The sequence below is a fragment of the Cyprinodon tularosa genome, unplaced genomic scaffold (genome assembly GCF_016077235.1).
Source record: "Cyprinodon tularosa strain WSP-4 unplaced genomic scaffold, ASM1607723v1 ctg638, whole genome shotgun sequence".
Classification (NCBI taxonomy): domain Eukaryota; kingdom Metazoa; phylum Chordata; class Actinopteri; order Cyprinodontiformes; family Cyprinodontidae; genus Cyprinodon; species Cyprinodon tularosa.
Window position 1 is genome coordinate 113,277 of NW_024039383.1, and position 17,252 is coordinate 130,528.

Below are 17,252 nucleotides of genomic sequence, written 5' to 3' on the forward strand. Positions count from 1 at the left end.
GTTTTTTAAAGGAGCATCCTTCAGTTCTCCACATTTCAAGCATCCTCAGACCAGTTGTTAAAACTATGATGGTCCCAATTAAGCAATGTGCTCATTTTATAGAATATGAAATAATTGTGCATTTTAAGGAATTTTGGTTGATCAGTATTACAAGTAGAGAAAAAACAAAGCTCAAAATCAGCCAGCACTTTTATTACAAATATTTACTGTTTGGGCATTTAACAGATGCTTTAATCCAAAGTGACTTACAAAGTAGACACTATGTTAGTCATCATCAATATGACAATAAGTTCTCCAAAGAAAAAATCCCTAATCAGCATCAGTAGTGACAGCAAAGAGATAGACGGAATTAATCTTAATCTGTCCTATTTTTGAAGTTTTATACAAATATAAAACAAAAACAATTTCCAAAGAGTACAAAGTATCTGATGCAGCAAGTTACTTGTTTATTTTCTTTTTGGACTCTATAAAGATTTAGTTTAAACATTTATTTACACCAAGTAGTGAATCATAGAAGAAGTCACAAACATCATTGTTCAAGCCAATTAAAAAAGCTACTTCCATTAAAAACACACAAAAAAACATAACAAAATAAAACCAAACAAGTCAACATTTTTATCCAGTCCAGTTTTCAGCTTGAATGTTGAGGCGTAACCCACTGCTGACCCAGTCTCTCAGGTGGAAAGCTCACAAACTTTTTGGTAATACTTCCTAAGCATCTCCAGCTGAGCTGAGCGTACCAAGATATGCGGCCTGATGGACGACAGCCGCTGACATGCCTCTTCTGGAGTCCAGCAGTGCAGCTGTCATCAGAAAAATACATCTTAGATATTTAAAGATTTAAACAAACAAACAAAAAAAGAGGCATGGAATATTTCTAACATAAATTTGTCCTGTTGACCAAAAGCAGGGGAAACACACCCGACTTGATTTAAGTTTTTCAGCTAAACAAAACTCAAGTTCTAAATTTTCCCCATTCAAATCTCTACAGTCACCTCCTAATAATGGACATAACCAAAATAATTAACAGATGAAATATAATTTAACGACTAAAAATGCAAACATTCATTCAGACTTAGTAGGAGACCAGTTTGTGACATCTATAGATCACAATTAAGGTCAGGGTTATGTTTTCCACCCTCTGTGTTCTAGTGTTAAATATGTTAACTCCTCATTTTTTTCTCCAGTAGCTCTGATATGACAGCCACAGTTGTTTAGGAGTTCTGTACTGACCCGTATCAGGTAAGCAGCTACCAGTGTGGCACTGCGACAACGGCCCGCCTTGCAGTGGACATATACACTTGTTCCTCGCTGTCTATGCTGCAGAGCAAACTCCACTCCCCGGTGAAGGTTCTCCAGAGTGGGGACTCCAGTCAGGTCCACAGTGCTTAGCCTAAGCTGCTCCACACCTGCAGCACGCCACTCCTGATCCAAAACATCAGATTCTTAAACTCTAGCCTTAATTTCAGAGATCTCTTTTCTCATGCTAATCCAAGGTATTTAAAAAATAAATAAAATATTCAACTAAGTTTTCATTAATATTCCCTTACGAATTGCAACAGACAGCTATGAAATTTACTCACCTCAGAAGAGTTGCAAAAGTATTTGGTTTCATACATTTCATTCATGGTTACGACTCCCCGAACATTCTCAGTTTCCACCAGCTGTAACAACAAACAACAATCAGTTCATATTCAGCTCCGAAATCCACACATTGACAAAGTGGAGTCAAATGATAATCATCACACTGCTATTATGTTTAGGATTTTGATCACCAGCTTACAGGATGACTCCCATTATACTTCCACGGTAAACATAGGGCAGGAAAATCTATTGTTGGGAGCATATTTCTTTGTGTTTGAACACATTATTAAAAGAAAAAAATGCTATGCTTTCAAACTATAATGCTAAAATCAGTAACACTTACATTTAGCTTCCCAGATCCAACTAAAGACAAAAATTGATCCCTGCTGAACTCTTTCTTGAAAGGTAGTTTAATTAGATTTTTTTTTTTCTGACTTGGAACTCAGAAATTCAAACTTTTAATAAGAAACCAAACTAAACATAAGTTTTAACCTGTACCTTCATATCTCAGTTAAATGAAATACTATCAAAAAGTTAATTATGCTTGTTAGAGATAAGCTGTCTGTGTCTACACCTTGGTTTCTCTCGCCAGTTCTTTTTCCAGAAAAGAGATCACTGGGGAGAAACACTTCATAGCTTATATGTATTAAATAACCAGGAGACATGACAACAGATTCTGATAGAAATCACAATCTTACTCAGATCAGAGAAATTGCTTAGAATGTACAGAGGGCAGCTGCTCACCTCTGGGTTCACCTCACAGGAAGTGGCCCCGATAACAAGTTAAAAAGACATTTTATAAATCTCCAGTCTGCCACATCATTACATCATACATGTTAGCAGATGAGTAGACATCCATGGCTCCAGCTGTATCAAAATAATACACTTTGTTCTTAGCTGAAGGACACCGCTCTCATTCCATTTCCAAATCTTTGCCACGTACAGAATGAAGATTATACCTGTAAGTCCGGACAAAGGAACTGTCCTAATTAGATAAACTATTGTAAAAAAACATCAGTTCTGACTAGGGATGGGGATCGAAACCCGGTTCCATCAAGGACCCGGTTCCACTTTTTTCAAAACCCGAAAATCAATAACGTTTGGGCTTATCGATACCACTATCGAGTCTGGTCGTTTTTTTTTTCTCCCGGAGGTCCTGTAACATAATTGTGTGTCCCTCGAGTCGCGTCACAGCATTTAAATCTAATCAATCCGATCACTGCAGCATGTCCACCAATGTTTTGGAATGAAATTGTTAGCAAACAGATATTTAAAGTAAAACAAGTCTGGCACTTAACTGTGCTCGCGACTTGAGAATGGCTGAACGGAAAAGACTCCTCCTCCTCCTCCTGCCCCCGCACCACAGCCGGGCCCGTCTCCATCATCCACTCAGAGTACCACTGGTAAGCGCGCACACAGACTTTGTAGCTTGTCCAGTCAGTTAAAAATAGTAATTGTGAAATCCGTGTTGTAATCGGAAGCATACAAGCTAGTTAGCTTGAAAAGTAAATAAAGTTTCAGACGTGCTGCGTGATGATGTGTTCAGATTGGCTCAGTAAAACGACAATTAGGTTATCATGATGCGTTCAAGTGTAACGTAAAGAAAACGGGAAATTGAGTTTTTAGCGAGAAACATGAGTAATACAGTTGTATATTGCTCTAATTATTTTAGAATATATAATTAAACTACTGATGCCAACATTTATTAAAAATTACATTTAGTTTAAAATACAATTATTTATTTGTTAAATATTTTCCTAAAAACACGATGAAAAGTGACAGTAGACAATACATTAACCAACAATTGGGAAAATATATTCTAGTTAGTTTTATGTCATTTCAAAGTGGCCTATTACATTAGCCATGTTTATTGAAGGCTAGAAACGTTTTTGTTATGCTCACTTGTTAAGCAATAAAAGCAATACCAGTTCTGTTAAAAAATATTGTTGCATCGTCTTTCCACCAAATAACAGAAAAGTATCGATAGTGGTATCGATAAAGACTCGGATCGATAAGGAGTATCGATAAAGGTATCGATATCAATAAATATTAACGATCCCCATCCCTAGTTCTGACATGCAACAGGCAGCTAATATTAAGTAATAAATAATAAATGTAATAAACTCACACATCATCAATGATAATTATCCTAACATGCTTTAACTTAAAATGTGAAACTCATTTAATGTGTAGATTTATTGCATAAAGATGTGAAATGTTTGTTAGATTCAGTGATTTACTCATCTTTAACCAACTTTTATTCCGTGCTTCTCAATTTCCCATCAGACCCAGAATCAAAAATAACATGCAAAGTTTACCTGATTGCTTATGGTCCTGTTTTACCTCACTGTATCATTTTAAAATGAACTGGAACTGCTTATTCTGTGGAATAGCTTGAAATGTAATTTGTTGCAACGGTATGAATAATGGCATGATAAAAAATAAAAGCATGTTTTCCTGTCTTTAAACTTTCTAATAATGTGGTGGATACTGCACTCTGTTGTTAGTTACATTCTTACATTAGTTACATTCTTGGCTCAAGATACCCCCCAATAACTACTATGCATATACCCACAGAGTCAAAAAACATTAGTGATTCATTTATATACACATATACATCTTTGACCAAAAAACCAAAGAGGAAAACACCAAAAAAAATAGTTGTCTTCATTACAAATACAACCACTAAAGAGTAGCATAAACACATAAATAAAAATTAACAATGTATATGCATATATGTACACAAATTCCTACCATACATAAAAGAAAAGCCTTATTTATTATATGTGCTTAACTTCTGTAGTCTTGGCCATCAGGTTTCAATGCATTACTCTTAGGGATTCTCAGCAAGTGTCTCGAGCTTTTCAAAATATTTTATTAATGGATTCCAAGCACCATAAAACCGATCAGTGGAGGCTCTTAGTGTATATTTAATCTTTCTAATTTGAGGTACAACATTAGATCAGACCCCCATTCAGATAATTTTGGTGGGCAGGAAGATTTCCAGTGTAAAAGAATCTGTCTTCTAGCTATCAAAGTTGAAAAGGTTATTATATCCTATACAGTTTGGGTACCTAGAGGTACCCAAACTATCAAGTGGTATTGTTTCAAAAATATTATATATAATATAATATAAATATTAGGCTGATATTCTATTCCTATGATTTCAGATATCGTTTTATACACTCCAAACCAAACTGAGTGACAATCATGTTTAACAATGTATGGTTATCGACAGCTGAACAAAAATGGCTAAATTAGCTGTAAATTTCACTTTTTAAATAAAACCGGTAAAATGTGAGCTACTGTATTAATATTTTAATTACTGAGGATTTCTTTCGTAGGAATTGTGGTGGTGGAGGGGTTAAACTGGTTTAAAGTTTGTTTTCCAGGAGTTCTGACCTGTTTGGTCATGGACTTGAATGGCAGCGCTCCCAGGATGACCGTCTCGTCCACTCGGTCGAACCACCTCCTGGAGGACATCTTCTCCATGACAACATTGTAAGCTAAAGTCGGATAGAAGAGCAGCCTGGCTAGCGCCCCGGACATGGTGGAGCTCTGAAAAATACCAAACAGCTTCCAAGCACAGTCAACTCTGCATTGCTAGCCAATAAACTCTGGTTGTGACTGCCTGCCTAAACTATAGGCGGTGTAGGTACCAGCGCCTGCTTCTGTTTACAATCTTCCGGTGGTCTATAGAACTTCCGGAGCTAACCCTTTCAAAATAAAAGCACACAAAAAAGTAAAAGGATAGTTTAGCTAACACAAATACGACACGAGCTTTACATATTAGGCCAGAAATCATATGTTTCTTTATCTTTATCCTTTTAATTTATAAGTACAATACATTGTTTACTTTATCTGTAAAGAGTATTTTTATTGCATTTCTTTCAATTAATTAAGGAAAGGGCTTTTGGTAAAATGTCAGCATTCAGGGTATTTTTAATCTATTGATTAAAAAAAAAAGCCCTTTTCTGTACCCATTATGCTTAATTCCTACTTTTAGCCTGCCTTTGAACTCATATTACTGAAAGGCATTTTTTTAGCACTGGCTCTGAAACTATTACACAGTTTTTATTAAATTAATTTCAGATGAAGGTTTCTGTTTTTAAGATAAAGTACCAAATATATTATGCATGTTTGTTCCGCTGTGAAAAAGTTTAAATAGAAGCAGCATTCCTGTCAAATGGCGTAACAGATGAAAAAGACAAACTGTCCTATTGCTGTAACATTTCTAGTCATGAATGAATTAAATGGTGCACAGAAGAAAATGGCTTAGCACAATTTTGTCTTTTCACTTCTGTTACTCAGTGTAGGTCCAGTACATTAAAGTCACATTCATTGTAGCGGACTTTGTGATTATACTGTGACAAAATGCAGAAGGGTTTAACTGAAAACACTATCCTTACTCTGTAAAGCTAATAAGGGCAGTATTATGCTGTGGGACAATTTTTTTTGTGTGCAGAAATTGACAGTCAATTAGACAATGGATGGAGCTACAAGACAACCATGAAGAAAACTTGCTGGAAACTGCAAAAGACTTGAAGTTGAGGTTCAATAGAGGGCTCTTGAGAATGCAATCCGAGCAAGTTCAGACTAAAGCAAACAGTGAGAGGGGACAAAGCCCAGAACTATAGTTTAAATGTGCTTGTTTCCTTCCGACTAAATTTAATGTTTTAAACCAGATGGAATCCAAAATAATCTTTGAATTGAAAAGTTTATATGCATTAATTTGCAGATGTGTCTTTTTATATCATTTGAACTGAGCCCAAAAACTTGAAAACCCCCTTAAGGATGAATGGTTAGTTGATGTTTGCTGAATCATAGCAGCGAGGAAGGCTAAGGCCAGCTGTTACCCATGATGCTGCCTCCATATGAAATGGCTGAGATGTAATAGGCCAAGCTGGCAGGCTGAGAGTTTTAGGGATGTTAAGTAAGTGCCAGCCAGTCGTGAGATTTAAAAGTAATTTTTTTTTTTAGATTAATCAATTTCAATGAATGTAATGAATTTTAAATTTGAAACCTTTTCAGCAAACAGCAGGACCACTTTAACCAGTTCATAGAATGATATGGAGACATCCAAAGCAGATTTTAGCGCTGCAGTAAATGTTTAATGACTCCCATCATTGTCGACCACTGCCAGCCTCATTTAGGAAGTCACAGCTGTGCACGATAAAACACTCTCCACTTATGAATGTACAGAGGAAGCCAAGAGACAAATAGTGAAGAATGCATTTACTGTATTTGGACAAGCTTTTTCCAAATCCACCATATTAACCCAGGCGAGTTAATTACTGTGTGCATTAAGATAACAGTCTTGATGCCAAAAAAAAAAAAATAATGAAACGGTAGATAAAGAAATATATACACATAAATACAAAGCAATATAAAAACTGATTTGAAAAAGACCAGTGTTACCGTAAAATTATTCTATTAGTTGCAAGACCTATTCAAAAAAAGTGCAGCATATGCATAATACATTTGGCCTGTAACCCCAGTCTGTATAAGATCCGAAAGCTTAATGCTAGTTTGTCTAAATATGAAAGAAATAGTTCAATTTTGGATACAGAATATTTTATACATCTCAAGAACTGAAGGACATTTGAGCACCAAGGTAGTGTTCATTTACAATACATTTTCTTTTTAAACTGACAGTGACAAATCCATCTTATAACGGCATTAATGATATCCAAAAATATCTTCCTCCTTTACTTAACAATCAATATATATAAATGCCTTCATTTATCCATTAAAGCTAGAAGCAGTAAAAAGTAGTGAACCTTTTAATAACACCTGAACTTGTGCTGGAGCTAATTTATACGTTCCATAACATCATTTAGCCTCAGAGTGGAAGAGTCAGGGGTTGGTGCTGGTTGAGTTCAGGATGCCGTGCTGGACCTTGGTGTTTGAGGCCTTGGACAGGTCTCGCTGTGGAGGAGAGGAGCAGGTATGAGCAAGTCTCTGGTGAAACATCAAAGTAAAAATCACTGATATTTTAAGCAAAGCAGCCATCAGCAAACATGCAGTTACTCCGAAAAAGTAGTTAATTTCCCTGAAAGAAATCGATACTTGAATTATATTTTAAAGGTATTTGATTGATTTCCCTCAAGTAAAGCAGGGCCCAGATAGTAAGAAAACAACAAAGACCAACATATACATATCAACTCCCCAAGACATGAACAGCTAGTTTACATAGATAAACAAAACATTGACAAAACCCACATACAATGGAGGCAGAGATGGTATTTTAGAAAAAAAAAAGCAACAATAACAAATTGCTGGATGTCCAGCCACTTAAACTGGATCCATATTGTTGTCAACCCTAAAGGCGCTGTCTTAACCAGAAAATTACTTAAGGTGAACCCCTTTTTAATGAGCCACTCGCACTGTAAAAATACTCCAACCAATCAGCATTACCAATCTCCAAATGTGGCTTCAGATTAATTTGAACTCTTATTAAATTCTGATTGCGACCACATCGTGGTTTTGTTAATCACCTCTTGTCAGCGGCAAAACGATAGGAATTCATTTGAGAACTGAGCCTAAGAATTGAAGTTTATGATGTTTAAGTTACGCACAAACTTTAACTCACTCCTGCTTTTTCAGAAAACAATGAGAAAAAAAAAAACAACAACAAAAAAACTACTGAACTGTTGAATGCTCAGATTTTTATCCAAGCAAAAATCATAAGGCTCAAATTAGTTATAGAAAGCTTCCCTGGTCTCGGCTCTCAGCCCATGAGAAACAGGTGATGCAAAACCATTCAAGATGTACTTTAAAGGCGTTATGTTCTAACGTTTAAAGCCTAACCCTCATGCAGGGGCACATTTAACTTTAAGCAAAAGCATGCAAATGAACAGGGATTAGTTTAAGGCTTTAGGATTTCAAACAGACCTTGATTGAACAGATTCAGTGTTGACCAAGTCCCTCTATAACACAAATTAACATTGTTTAGCATCTGCACATAATTTTTCTTGACAAGCTCAGAAAAAAAAAAAGTTTCAGTGCAGCGGTGGAGGGTGGAGATATGTTAGATACAAAAGAGAAAATTACCACAAACTCTGAATATGTGCTGGCAACAGAAGCCATGCTGAAGTTACGCTGTGGACAGGGTGGGGTCTGCAACGCACCGCTCATTGGGCTCCCCTTGAACTGGGCCTCATTCTCCTTGTTGCACTCCTGAATCCTTGGGTGTGGGGGTTTGCTGCCACCGGGCGTCCGTGTTGCTGTAGTCTGGAAAAGACGGATAGGAGGGACTGATTAGATTACTTGGACAGAGGTAACGCACAGTTCTTACATCGTTCTAGAAATTCCAGAACAAAATCATTCACTTGGAAGTCTTAGTAGACGGGTAACATTTTTACTATGTCTGACAAACAATTCAATGATACAACCCTGCAGGTGGATTCTAATTAGGTTGTGTCATAAGCAGTTAGTTTACTTCTTAGGAATGTCAACAGACTTGGATCAATTTTATTTAAAAATTGTTGCTGCTTAGACTCAACTTAGAAAGATCTGAATGTTTATAACACGAATAAATTGGCAACTGATTATACACCATCTGCATCTATGCCCAAGAAGTGCATCAGAAGTCAAATAAGTAATTGTCATTTTCAAATAAAGGGGGAATTTATTTCTGAATTCTTACCATGAAAATCCAAACTCATTAAAGATCACAATTACAGAGCATATTCTAGCTCAGCCCATTATATTAAACTGATTAAACCATGTTCCCAACATTTGCTCAATGGATATAAAACTGTTACAAACCCATGTAACTGAGCCAATGACTGCTTCATTATAAATGAAAGTTGATTTCTTTTTTTAACCACAAAATTGTCAGGTCTGGTCTTAATTGTATGAAATGAAAAAAAGTATGTGATATAGTCTCATGAAAAATGACTGGGATAAAATTAGAGATGAAACAGCCCCAAACACTTTGCAAATGGAACTAAATACATATACATATCTAATATATACATTATCAAGAACTGGAAAATTGAACGAGCTAAAAGGCTTTTAAAGTATTATTAAAGTATGTCTGATTTTGATAAAGACTTTTACTGGCTTGGAATACTGATTATCAACATATCTGCATCATTAGCCCCTAAATTAAGAGAATGAAAGCATAATGTTGAAATAGAGGTTTCATATAAAAAGCTTTCTGAAGAACAGATGGAGAATTGTTAGACAAAACAAGGGTTATGGTAAGTTTGTTAATCTAGTTTTTACAGGACACAGGCGGATTAAAATACTTAATTATTCAGTTCTAAATCCTAAAATTAGAACAAAGCTGGTAGTTTAATGTTGTTAGGGTATTAAACAGACCTTGTTTGCAGAGAGGGGAAGACGAGGCACAGGTGAGCGACAGACCATTCCGCCGTACACAGAGCGCATGGTGCTGTTAGAGTGCCCACTGGACATGCTGCACGTTGCATTTAGCTAATAAGAGAAGATGGACAGATATTAGCTCTGGAATAATTGAAGGACTTCAGTTTTTAGAAGAGCCAAACAAGAAGTGAGTTTCACACCTTCCGGGATTTATTGGAGTTCGGGGTGCCGAGGAATCGACGCTTGGTTGGAGTTCGTACTGCAGTTCCATACAGCATGTCCTCCTCCGTCTGTTTGCTTTTCTTTATTTGCTAGAAAGGTTTTAATTCAAAAATAAATTATTACAGACAGAGTCAACTAATTTCCTAAATCCACCATCCTACTTACTCTCTCTAGTTTCTCCTTTTCTTTCTCTATCCGGTGCAGCTCCCACTGTTCTGCCACATACTGCAGGAACTTCTGACCGTTCACCAGGAACTCCCGGCCCTGTTCACTCTCCCAAGTGTCAATCTGGGCTTTCAATTTCTTTTCAAGCTTGAAACATACAAACAAAAATCAAACAAACGATGCAGCGCGGTAACATTTGTGAGATATCAAACATCTTAAATAATACCAGCTGTTTTCTTTCTTACCTTAGGAAGGTTTTTGTGAAGCTCTGATCTTTGTTTCTCCTCTTTAAGAAGATTTCCTCCTCTGTTAGTGAACCGTGTTGGGTCTGTTGCTTTCTTCTACAAATTATCAAGGAGGAGACATATTTATTAGTATACATGAGTGTGTAGCATTGCATGGTGGATATAAAATATAAATAAATACTTTATGAATCTATTTTTGGGGGACTAAAAAGCCCTGATCCAAGAATTAAACAATTACATTGGATAACAATAGGATTAAAATAGGAAATAAAATACATTTGAATAAAAACTTAAATGCATTAAAGAAAACAGAAATTAAAACAAAATTTTTGTTTAAATATTTCCTAATTTTACTTTTTTGATAATAAAACTTGACAGAAAATTGAGAAAAAAGGAGACCTGCTGCACCTATATTTGAAATACTAATTATTTATCAGTCACTGAATCAATCTTCCTGTTTCAGTAATCTACTGTTGTCTAAATAGTTGTTTTTTTTGTTTTTTTGTTTACAATTTTTAACTTTTTAGCAATTTTTCCAAACCGCTTACTTGTGAAAAAGACATCTCAACTAGAAAAGATCATTTAAGAAAACAGTAATAGTAATAAAGCAGGAACAATAAAATGAAACCAAGCTTTCCTTTAAATATCAGTCATTTCCAAACTATTCTCGACTATTAAAAATGCGAACCAATAGGATCTGATAAAACACTGAGATTCCTTTTCCAAACCCACTTCAAGTTCTAAGTAGAGTCTCCAACTTTCTTCCCACTTCTGGATGCCCTCGAAAAGCTCTTTGTGATCCTCGTAGTGCTGTTTCAGGCGCTGAATCTCAGCGTCATGCAGAGCCAAGAGCTCCTCATTATAATCCTCTGAACACACACAGATACAGCAGTGTCAGACAGGAAATATATACAAGTTTATTTGATTATAACAATGCCAAACAGGATGACCTACCACTAAAATATGGTGTGAAATCCTGTCGCTGGTCAATGCTGAAAAAACACTTTTCCCAAAACACAGCGATCTCGGATCGAATAGCTTCTGTCACGTTACGCAGGTTTTGCAGCTTGAGGGATTCTAATCGCTGCACTTCTTTTTGCAACTGTAGAAGAAAAACAACATGTAAAATAAAGAGCTGAGAGGGAAAGAATAATGAAAATTTTTAGCATAAAACAGTATGAAGAAACAAACACTCTCACCGCCTCCTGGTTCCTCTTCCTGGATGCCATCATGTGTTCGTTGAAATGCTCTCTTTCCTCCTGGGGAACCTGCAGTCGGTCCCAAAGCTGCTGGATCTTCTCTCTGTGAATCTCGCAGGTCGCTTCATTCTGAGCCTTACGTTCCTCCAGCTGCAGATCAAAAGTGAGTGCAGCAGCATTGAGTGATATCTTGATCTAAGAAACCTCAGTACAATAGGCTGTTGTCTTTACAAGCTTTAAATGAACCACTAAAAGTTTCATTCTAAGTAGCAGAATGTAGTGTCCTATGAAATGAAAACCTCTTGCCTGACAAAGAAGCAGTTTGAGAGAGGTGATATTGTCCCTGGAAAGGCAAAAAGAATCCTCATCTTCACACACAACATCCTTCTCAAAGCTCGTCTCTGGGATGTGTTCCAGTTCCTCCATGTGTAAAATGATCTGCTGCTTCAGCTCCGTAAACTCTGCATATCGTTTAACCTTTCAGGATGACAAAAAAACACAATGTCAAGATGTGTTTTACAGTGACTTAAGTTACCTTCTTCATTTACTAAACTGTTATTAGTAGTCAGAATTTAACAACAGAATATTAACACCATATAAACCCCAATACTGGTTTACTGAACAGGATAAGGACAAGAACTAAGGCTTTCCCAATCTGATATGGGTAATTGGCCTGGTTTTTATTAAAAAAAATTAAAATAAATAAATAAAAAAAAGAATCTCCAATATAAGAAAAGTCAAACTTTGAATCAAAGTGGATTGAAGCAAAGCGTCTATGTGACTCTTTGGTGAAAATGAAATGGTTCTTTTATTCTCTTGCCAGATGTTAACTATTGTTCTATATTTGAGTTATGTCACTTCATTAAGCCTTTTCTGTAATTCCTCATTCTATCATTCATTGATACTAGTATCAGTTAATACTCGAAGCTGCAATCAGAAAAATAAAAGTATCGGGACTCCTCTAACAATACCACTCTGAAACCATTGTGATCCCAAATGCTTAAAGATCTAAGAAAATAAAGGGGACTTCCTTCAAACAACATACTGGTGCATATCAAAATTCTTTAAACTATCAGACAGGACAGCTCATCCTAAGAAAAACAAGTAATATAAGGATTATACAAGAGAAACTAAAGAACAGCTTTAAAAATAAATAAAATTGTGCAGTAATCAGCCTAATGATTTGCCAGTTTCAAACTAATTCACACCTTCCTGCTTGTGACCAAACATCTCTCAGCAATTCAGACACGCAACAGTACTAATGTCCTATTGTTAGGAAAGCTTGATCTCTATGTGCCTTTAGAACTGCTTAATAGAATTTACCAAACAGCTTAAAACCTCTCCCTTATTAGCATTTACTCTAGAAAGTTTCAACTATGAGAACTAAAGTCAAGTTTTTTTTGTTTCTTTTAAACCATTTTTGGATTTAAAATCTCACATTTTAAATGATAAAAGCCAGTAATCACACATGGGAATGTAAATCACTCCGAGTACACAGCTGGGTAAGCACCAAAAAAACAAAACAAAAACATCTTTTCTTCGGATGTGTTACTCTATCTGTTCGTAACCATTTATCTTTTTCACATTATTGATTATTCTTATCTATAGAAGTTACTTCTAATAATGTTAAACCCACCTGTAGCTACATCAGAAAAGAAAGGCTAAATTTATAGCACATACAGGTGCTGGTCATAAAATTAGAATATCATGAAAAAGTAGATTGATTTCAGTAATTCCATTTAAAAAGTGAAACTTGTATATTATATTCATACATTACATACAAACTCATATATTTCAGATGTTTATTTTGTTTAATTTTGATGATTACAAATGACAACAAATGAAAATCTCAAATTCATCATATCAGAAAATTAGAATATTGTGAAAAGGTTCAAAATTGATGGCCCCTGGTGCCACACTCTAATCAGCTAATTAACTCAAACCACCTGCAAAAGCCTTTAAATGGTCTTTCAGTCTAGTTCTATAGGCTACACAATCATGGGGAAGACTGCTGACTTGACAGTTGTCCAAAAGACGACCATCGACACCTTGCACAAGGAGGGCAAGACACAAAAGGTCATCGCTAAAGAGGCTGGCTGTTCACAGAGCTCAGTGTCCAAGCATATTAATAGAGAGGCGAAGGGAAGGAAAAGATGTGGTCGAAAAAAGTGTACAAGCAAGAGAGATAACCGCACCCTGGAGAGGATTGTGAAACAAAACCCATTCAAAAATGTGGGGGAGATTCACAAAGAGTGGACTGCAGCTGGAGTGAGTGCTTCAAGAACCACCACACACAGACGTATGAAAGACATGGGTTTCTGCTGTCGCATTCCTTGTGTCAAGCCACTCTTGAACCACAGACAGCGTCAGAAGCGTCTTGCCTGGGCTAAAGAGAAACAGGACTGGACTGCTGGTGAGTGGTCCAAAGTCATGTTCTCTGATGAAAGTAAATTTTGCATTTCCTTTGGAAATCAAGGTCCCAGAGTCTGGAGGAAAAGAAGAGAGGCACTTCATCCACGTTGCTTGAAGTCCAGTGTAAAGTTTCCACAGTCAGTGATGGTTTGGGGTGCCATGTCATCTGCTGGTGTTGGTCCATTGTGTTTTCTGAGGTCCAGGGTCAACGCAGCCACATACCAGGAAGTTTTAGAGCACTTCATGCTTCCTGCAGCTGACCAACTTTTTGGAGATGCAGATTTCATTTTCCAACAGGACTTGGCACCTGCACACAGTGCCAAAGCTACCAGTACCTGGTTGAAGGACCATGGTATCCCTGTTCTTAATTGGCCAGCAAACTCTCCTGACCTTAACCCCATAGAAAATCTATGGGGTATTGTGAAGAAGAAGATGCAATACACCAGACCCAACAATTCAGAAGAGCTAAAAGCCACTATTAGAGCAACCTGGGCTATCATAACACCTGAGCAGTGCCACAGACTGATCGACTCCATGCCACGCCGCATTGCTGCAGTAATACAGGCCAAAGGAGGCCCAACTAAATACTGAGTACTGTACATGCTCATACTTTTCATGTTCATACTTTTCAGTTGGCCAACATTTCTATAAATCCTTTGTTTTTATTGGTCTTCAGTAATATTCTAATTTTCTGATATGATGAATTTGAGATTTTCATTTGTTGTCATTTGTAATCATCAAAATTAAACAAAATAAACATCTGAAATATATGAGTTTGTATGTAATGTATGAATATAATATACAAGTTTCACTTTTTAAATGGAATTACTGAAATCAATCTACTTTTTCATGATATTCTAATTTTATGACCAGCACCTGTATTAGCCAACTCATAAGCTGAGGAACCCAATATGTGGTTTCTTATTCCTATGACTTCAAAGGATCAAAAGAAGAGTCCGTACCTTCTCCTCATTCTGCTTGGCAATGTGCTGTTGAAAGTTCTCAAGCTGTTCCAGTGAGGGAACCAAATCTGGAGTGATGCCGTATGGCATGGAGCACAAAATGTCACACAGGTCCTGATCCTGATCCAGCAGAGCTTTCAGTCGCTGCATGCGCTGGTTCTTCTCCTTCATCAAAGCCTCCACCTCGGTGCGGATGTTCTTCTCTTGCTGAAGCATAGTTAGACCCCCTTCCTCCTGAATAGAAAAATGTTTTTCAGCATCTTTTGGAGAGCTTCATGCTGAGTGTCTCTAATAACACTCAGATTAACAGGAATCGGCGTTAATGAGGCGATTGATTGCAATGCCTGAGATGTAGACATGATAGATGAAAAATATAAACAAGATGTGGAACAGTTTGGACAAGGAACAGCCACAACATGTGGAAGATCTAAATGAGTTGGATCTATACAAAGTCCATCTAATGGATCATATTAGAGAAGGATGCTTTTACCTCAAAAACTGGAATCTGGAGCTCTAGACAGAGTTTTTCCATCTCTGTCCTGCATTTCTGGATGCTCGTTAGAAGTCTGTTTTTTAGAGATTCCTCCTCTTTAACCATCATCTCTAGTAGGTTCTGTATGGCAAATCAACAAAGAAAAATACACAGATGCTTTCTGTTAATATGCAGAAGTTCTTTAATATCTAATAAATATTTTAAAAATCCATTCTAACATGCAAAGGAAAAGAGAATATAAACAGATTTTTAAAAACCTATTAATATAACCTTCTCCAGCCACAGAGATCTATCTCACCTGAGTACATAATGCAGATTTGAAATGAACCAGTTGAAATTCCATTTTATTCAACCTCTTAGGGGCCATTTTCATTGCTCCAATGGGTTATTAGGCAGCAGTTTTAAAATCTGTAAAGCTTTGGTGTTTTGAGTATTGAAACAGCCTTAAATACAGACCATTACAGATGGAATGTGTTATTTAAACATACATTTAAAGGGTTACTTTTACATTTTTATTGCCTCTTTATTTTTCAACAGTCAAAACCAGGATTTTACATGCTAGATTTCCTTTCTCCACACTACCAACAATAAGATTTTAAAAATATTGATGTGTTCTAAACTACATTTTAACTGGGAAATGTACACAAACACAAAAATAGTTTAAAATGTGTTATTACTTTATTAGAAAAAAAATATCAGTTTTGGGAAATGTTAAAAATATTAGGATTTTAGGACAAGCATCAATATTCAAACAGAAAGCAGGTGGTTTGATAGAATACAGAAAGAAAACAAGCACTTCCTGTTGTTACATTCAAATCTTATAGTAAATCTTAGCTTTTGAAAATGCCTACCATTATATAATCAACCCCAACTGCTCTCTCTAACACTGATCTCTATCCCTAAACCCACCAGAGACTCCACCGATTTTTTTAGAAGGCTTTACAAAGCATAATATATCTGATTCTCACCTTAATGTGGTTCTTAACAACATTAGTCCTCTGTAGTCTCTGGTCCTCCGGGATACCGATCTCCTCCCAGATGTCCTTCAGGTGGCAAAGTGCCTTATTCAGACACGACACAGCCTCTGCTGCGAGCACCTCGCTACAAAACCCCAATAGGAGTTAAAAATCATTGAAAGTAGAGATTTCCATGATAACAAGAAGGCTAACAATGTGATAGTGTGATTAGAGCCAGCCTAACGCCATATTGACCGTTAGAGAACATGAACAACTCTTTGCTAAGTAGTAATTTTACGGTCAGAAAACATTGCTACCTTGAGATACAAAACATTAGTCTTACCTTTTCCTCATTTTAAAACCCTGAACGTTAAAAAAAAAAAGTAGCGAAAGACCCCTTTATAGAGAAAAAAAATGCAGCCGTAGATGTCCGCTCTGCTTGGTATCGCTTGAGTCCGTCTGTCACTCCACAATTCAAAATACGCGTTCTTCAGGTTTCTGCATTTTGATTGGCTGGTGGTCCGGGAGCGCTCAATATAGTACACCGGGACGAAACGCCGGAGGCCTGCTCTTTTAACCGCCCACCTTCTAACCGTTCGGCGTATGCCCATATATGAAACATACAGGCCACCTCCAGAGGGGGCGGTATGCATTATCTTTTTATATAGATGGTATGATGCTAT

At 36.6% G+C, this 17,252-nt stretch overlaps 2 protein-coding genes across 5 annotated transcripts; both read right to left on the bottom strand.

The window, feature by feature from the left end:
- Positions 1-424: 424 nt before the first annotated feature.
- On the bottom strand, positions 425-5,242 carry ptpmt1 (protein tyrosine phosphatase mitochondrial 1). Its single transcript, XM_038308467.1, has 4 exons — positions 4,987-5,242; positions 1,584-1,664; positions 1,234-1,425; positions 425-803 (listed from the first exon to the last, which is right to left on the bottom strand). Exons 1-4 carry the CDS (start codon positions 5,131-5,133, stop codon positions 675-677), a joined length of 549 nt encoding a protein of 182 aa, XP_038164395.1. The 5' UTR covers positions 5,134-5,242; the 3' UTR covers positions 425-674.
- Positions 5,243-6,804: 1,562 nt separating this feature from the next.
- prc1b (protein regulator of cytokinesis 1b) lies at positions 6,805-17,133 on the bottom strand. 4 transcript variants are annotated; one of them, XM_038308479.1, is made up of 15 exons: positions 16,913-17,133; positions 16,582-16,714; positions 15,611-15,733; positions 15,121-15,354; positions 12,053-12,223; positions 11,747-11,896; positions 11,502-11,649; positions 11,280-11,416; positions 10,548-10,643; positions 10,303-10,449; positions 10,116-10,226; positions 9,913-10,026; positions 8,638-8,817; positions 8,479-8,513; positions 6,805-7,512 (listed from the first exon to the last, which is right to left on the bottom strand). In XM_038308479.1, the coding sequence occupies exons 1-15, from the start codon at positions 16,921-16,923 to the stop codon at positions 7,464-7,466; spliced, it is 1,839 nt and encodes a 612-aa protein (XP_038164407.1). In that variant the 5' UTR covers positions 16,924-17,133; the 3' UTR covers positions 6,805-7,463. The 4 variants fall into 4 exon arrangements, with proteins under 4 accessions (XP_038164407.1, XP_038164410.1, XP_038164409.1 ...); XM_038308482.1 differs by having other exon boundaries at positions 8,715-8,817; positions 16,913-17,131; XM_038308481.1 differs by lacking the exon at positions 8,479-8,513 and having other exon boundaries at positions 8,715-8,817; positions 16,913-17,132.
- Between the last annotated feature and the right edge of the window lie 119 nt (positions 17,134-17,252).

What these genes read in the sequence shown, in the direction of transcription:
- ptpmt1 (XM_038308467.1), bottom strand. Translation starts at nt 5,133, where the DNA reads ATGTCCGGGGCGCTAGCCAGGCTGCTCTTCTATCCGACTTTAGCTTAC. An exon ending in TCAAGTCCATGACCAAACAG is followed by an intron (nt 1,665 to 4,986) that starts GTCAGAACTCCT and finishes TTGTTGTTACAG; the next exon opens with CTGGTGGAAACTGAGAATGT. An exon ending in TAGCTGCTTACCTGATACGG is followed by an intron (nt 804 to 1,233) that starts GTCAGTACAGAA and finishes TTCTGATGACAG; the next exon opens with CTGCACTGCTGGACTCCAGA.
- prc1b (XM_038308479.1), bottom strand. An exon ending in TCAAACTGCTTCTTTGTCAG is followed by an intron (nt 11,897 to 12,052) that starts GCAAGAGGTTTT and finishes TTTGATCTGCAG; the next exon opens with CTGGAGGAACGTAAGGCTCA. An exon ending in TTTCACACCATATTTTAGTG is followed by an intron (nt 11,417 to 11,501) that starts GTAGGTCATCCT and finishes GTGTGTGTTCAG; the next exon opens with AGGATTATAATGAGGAGCTC.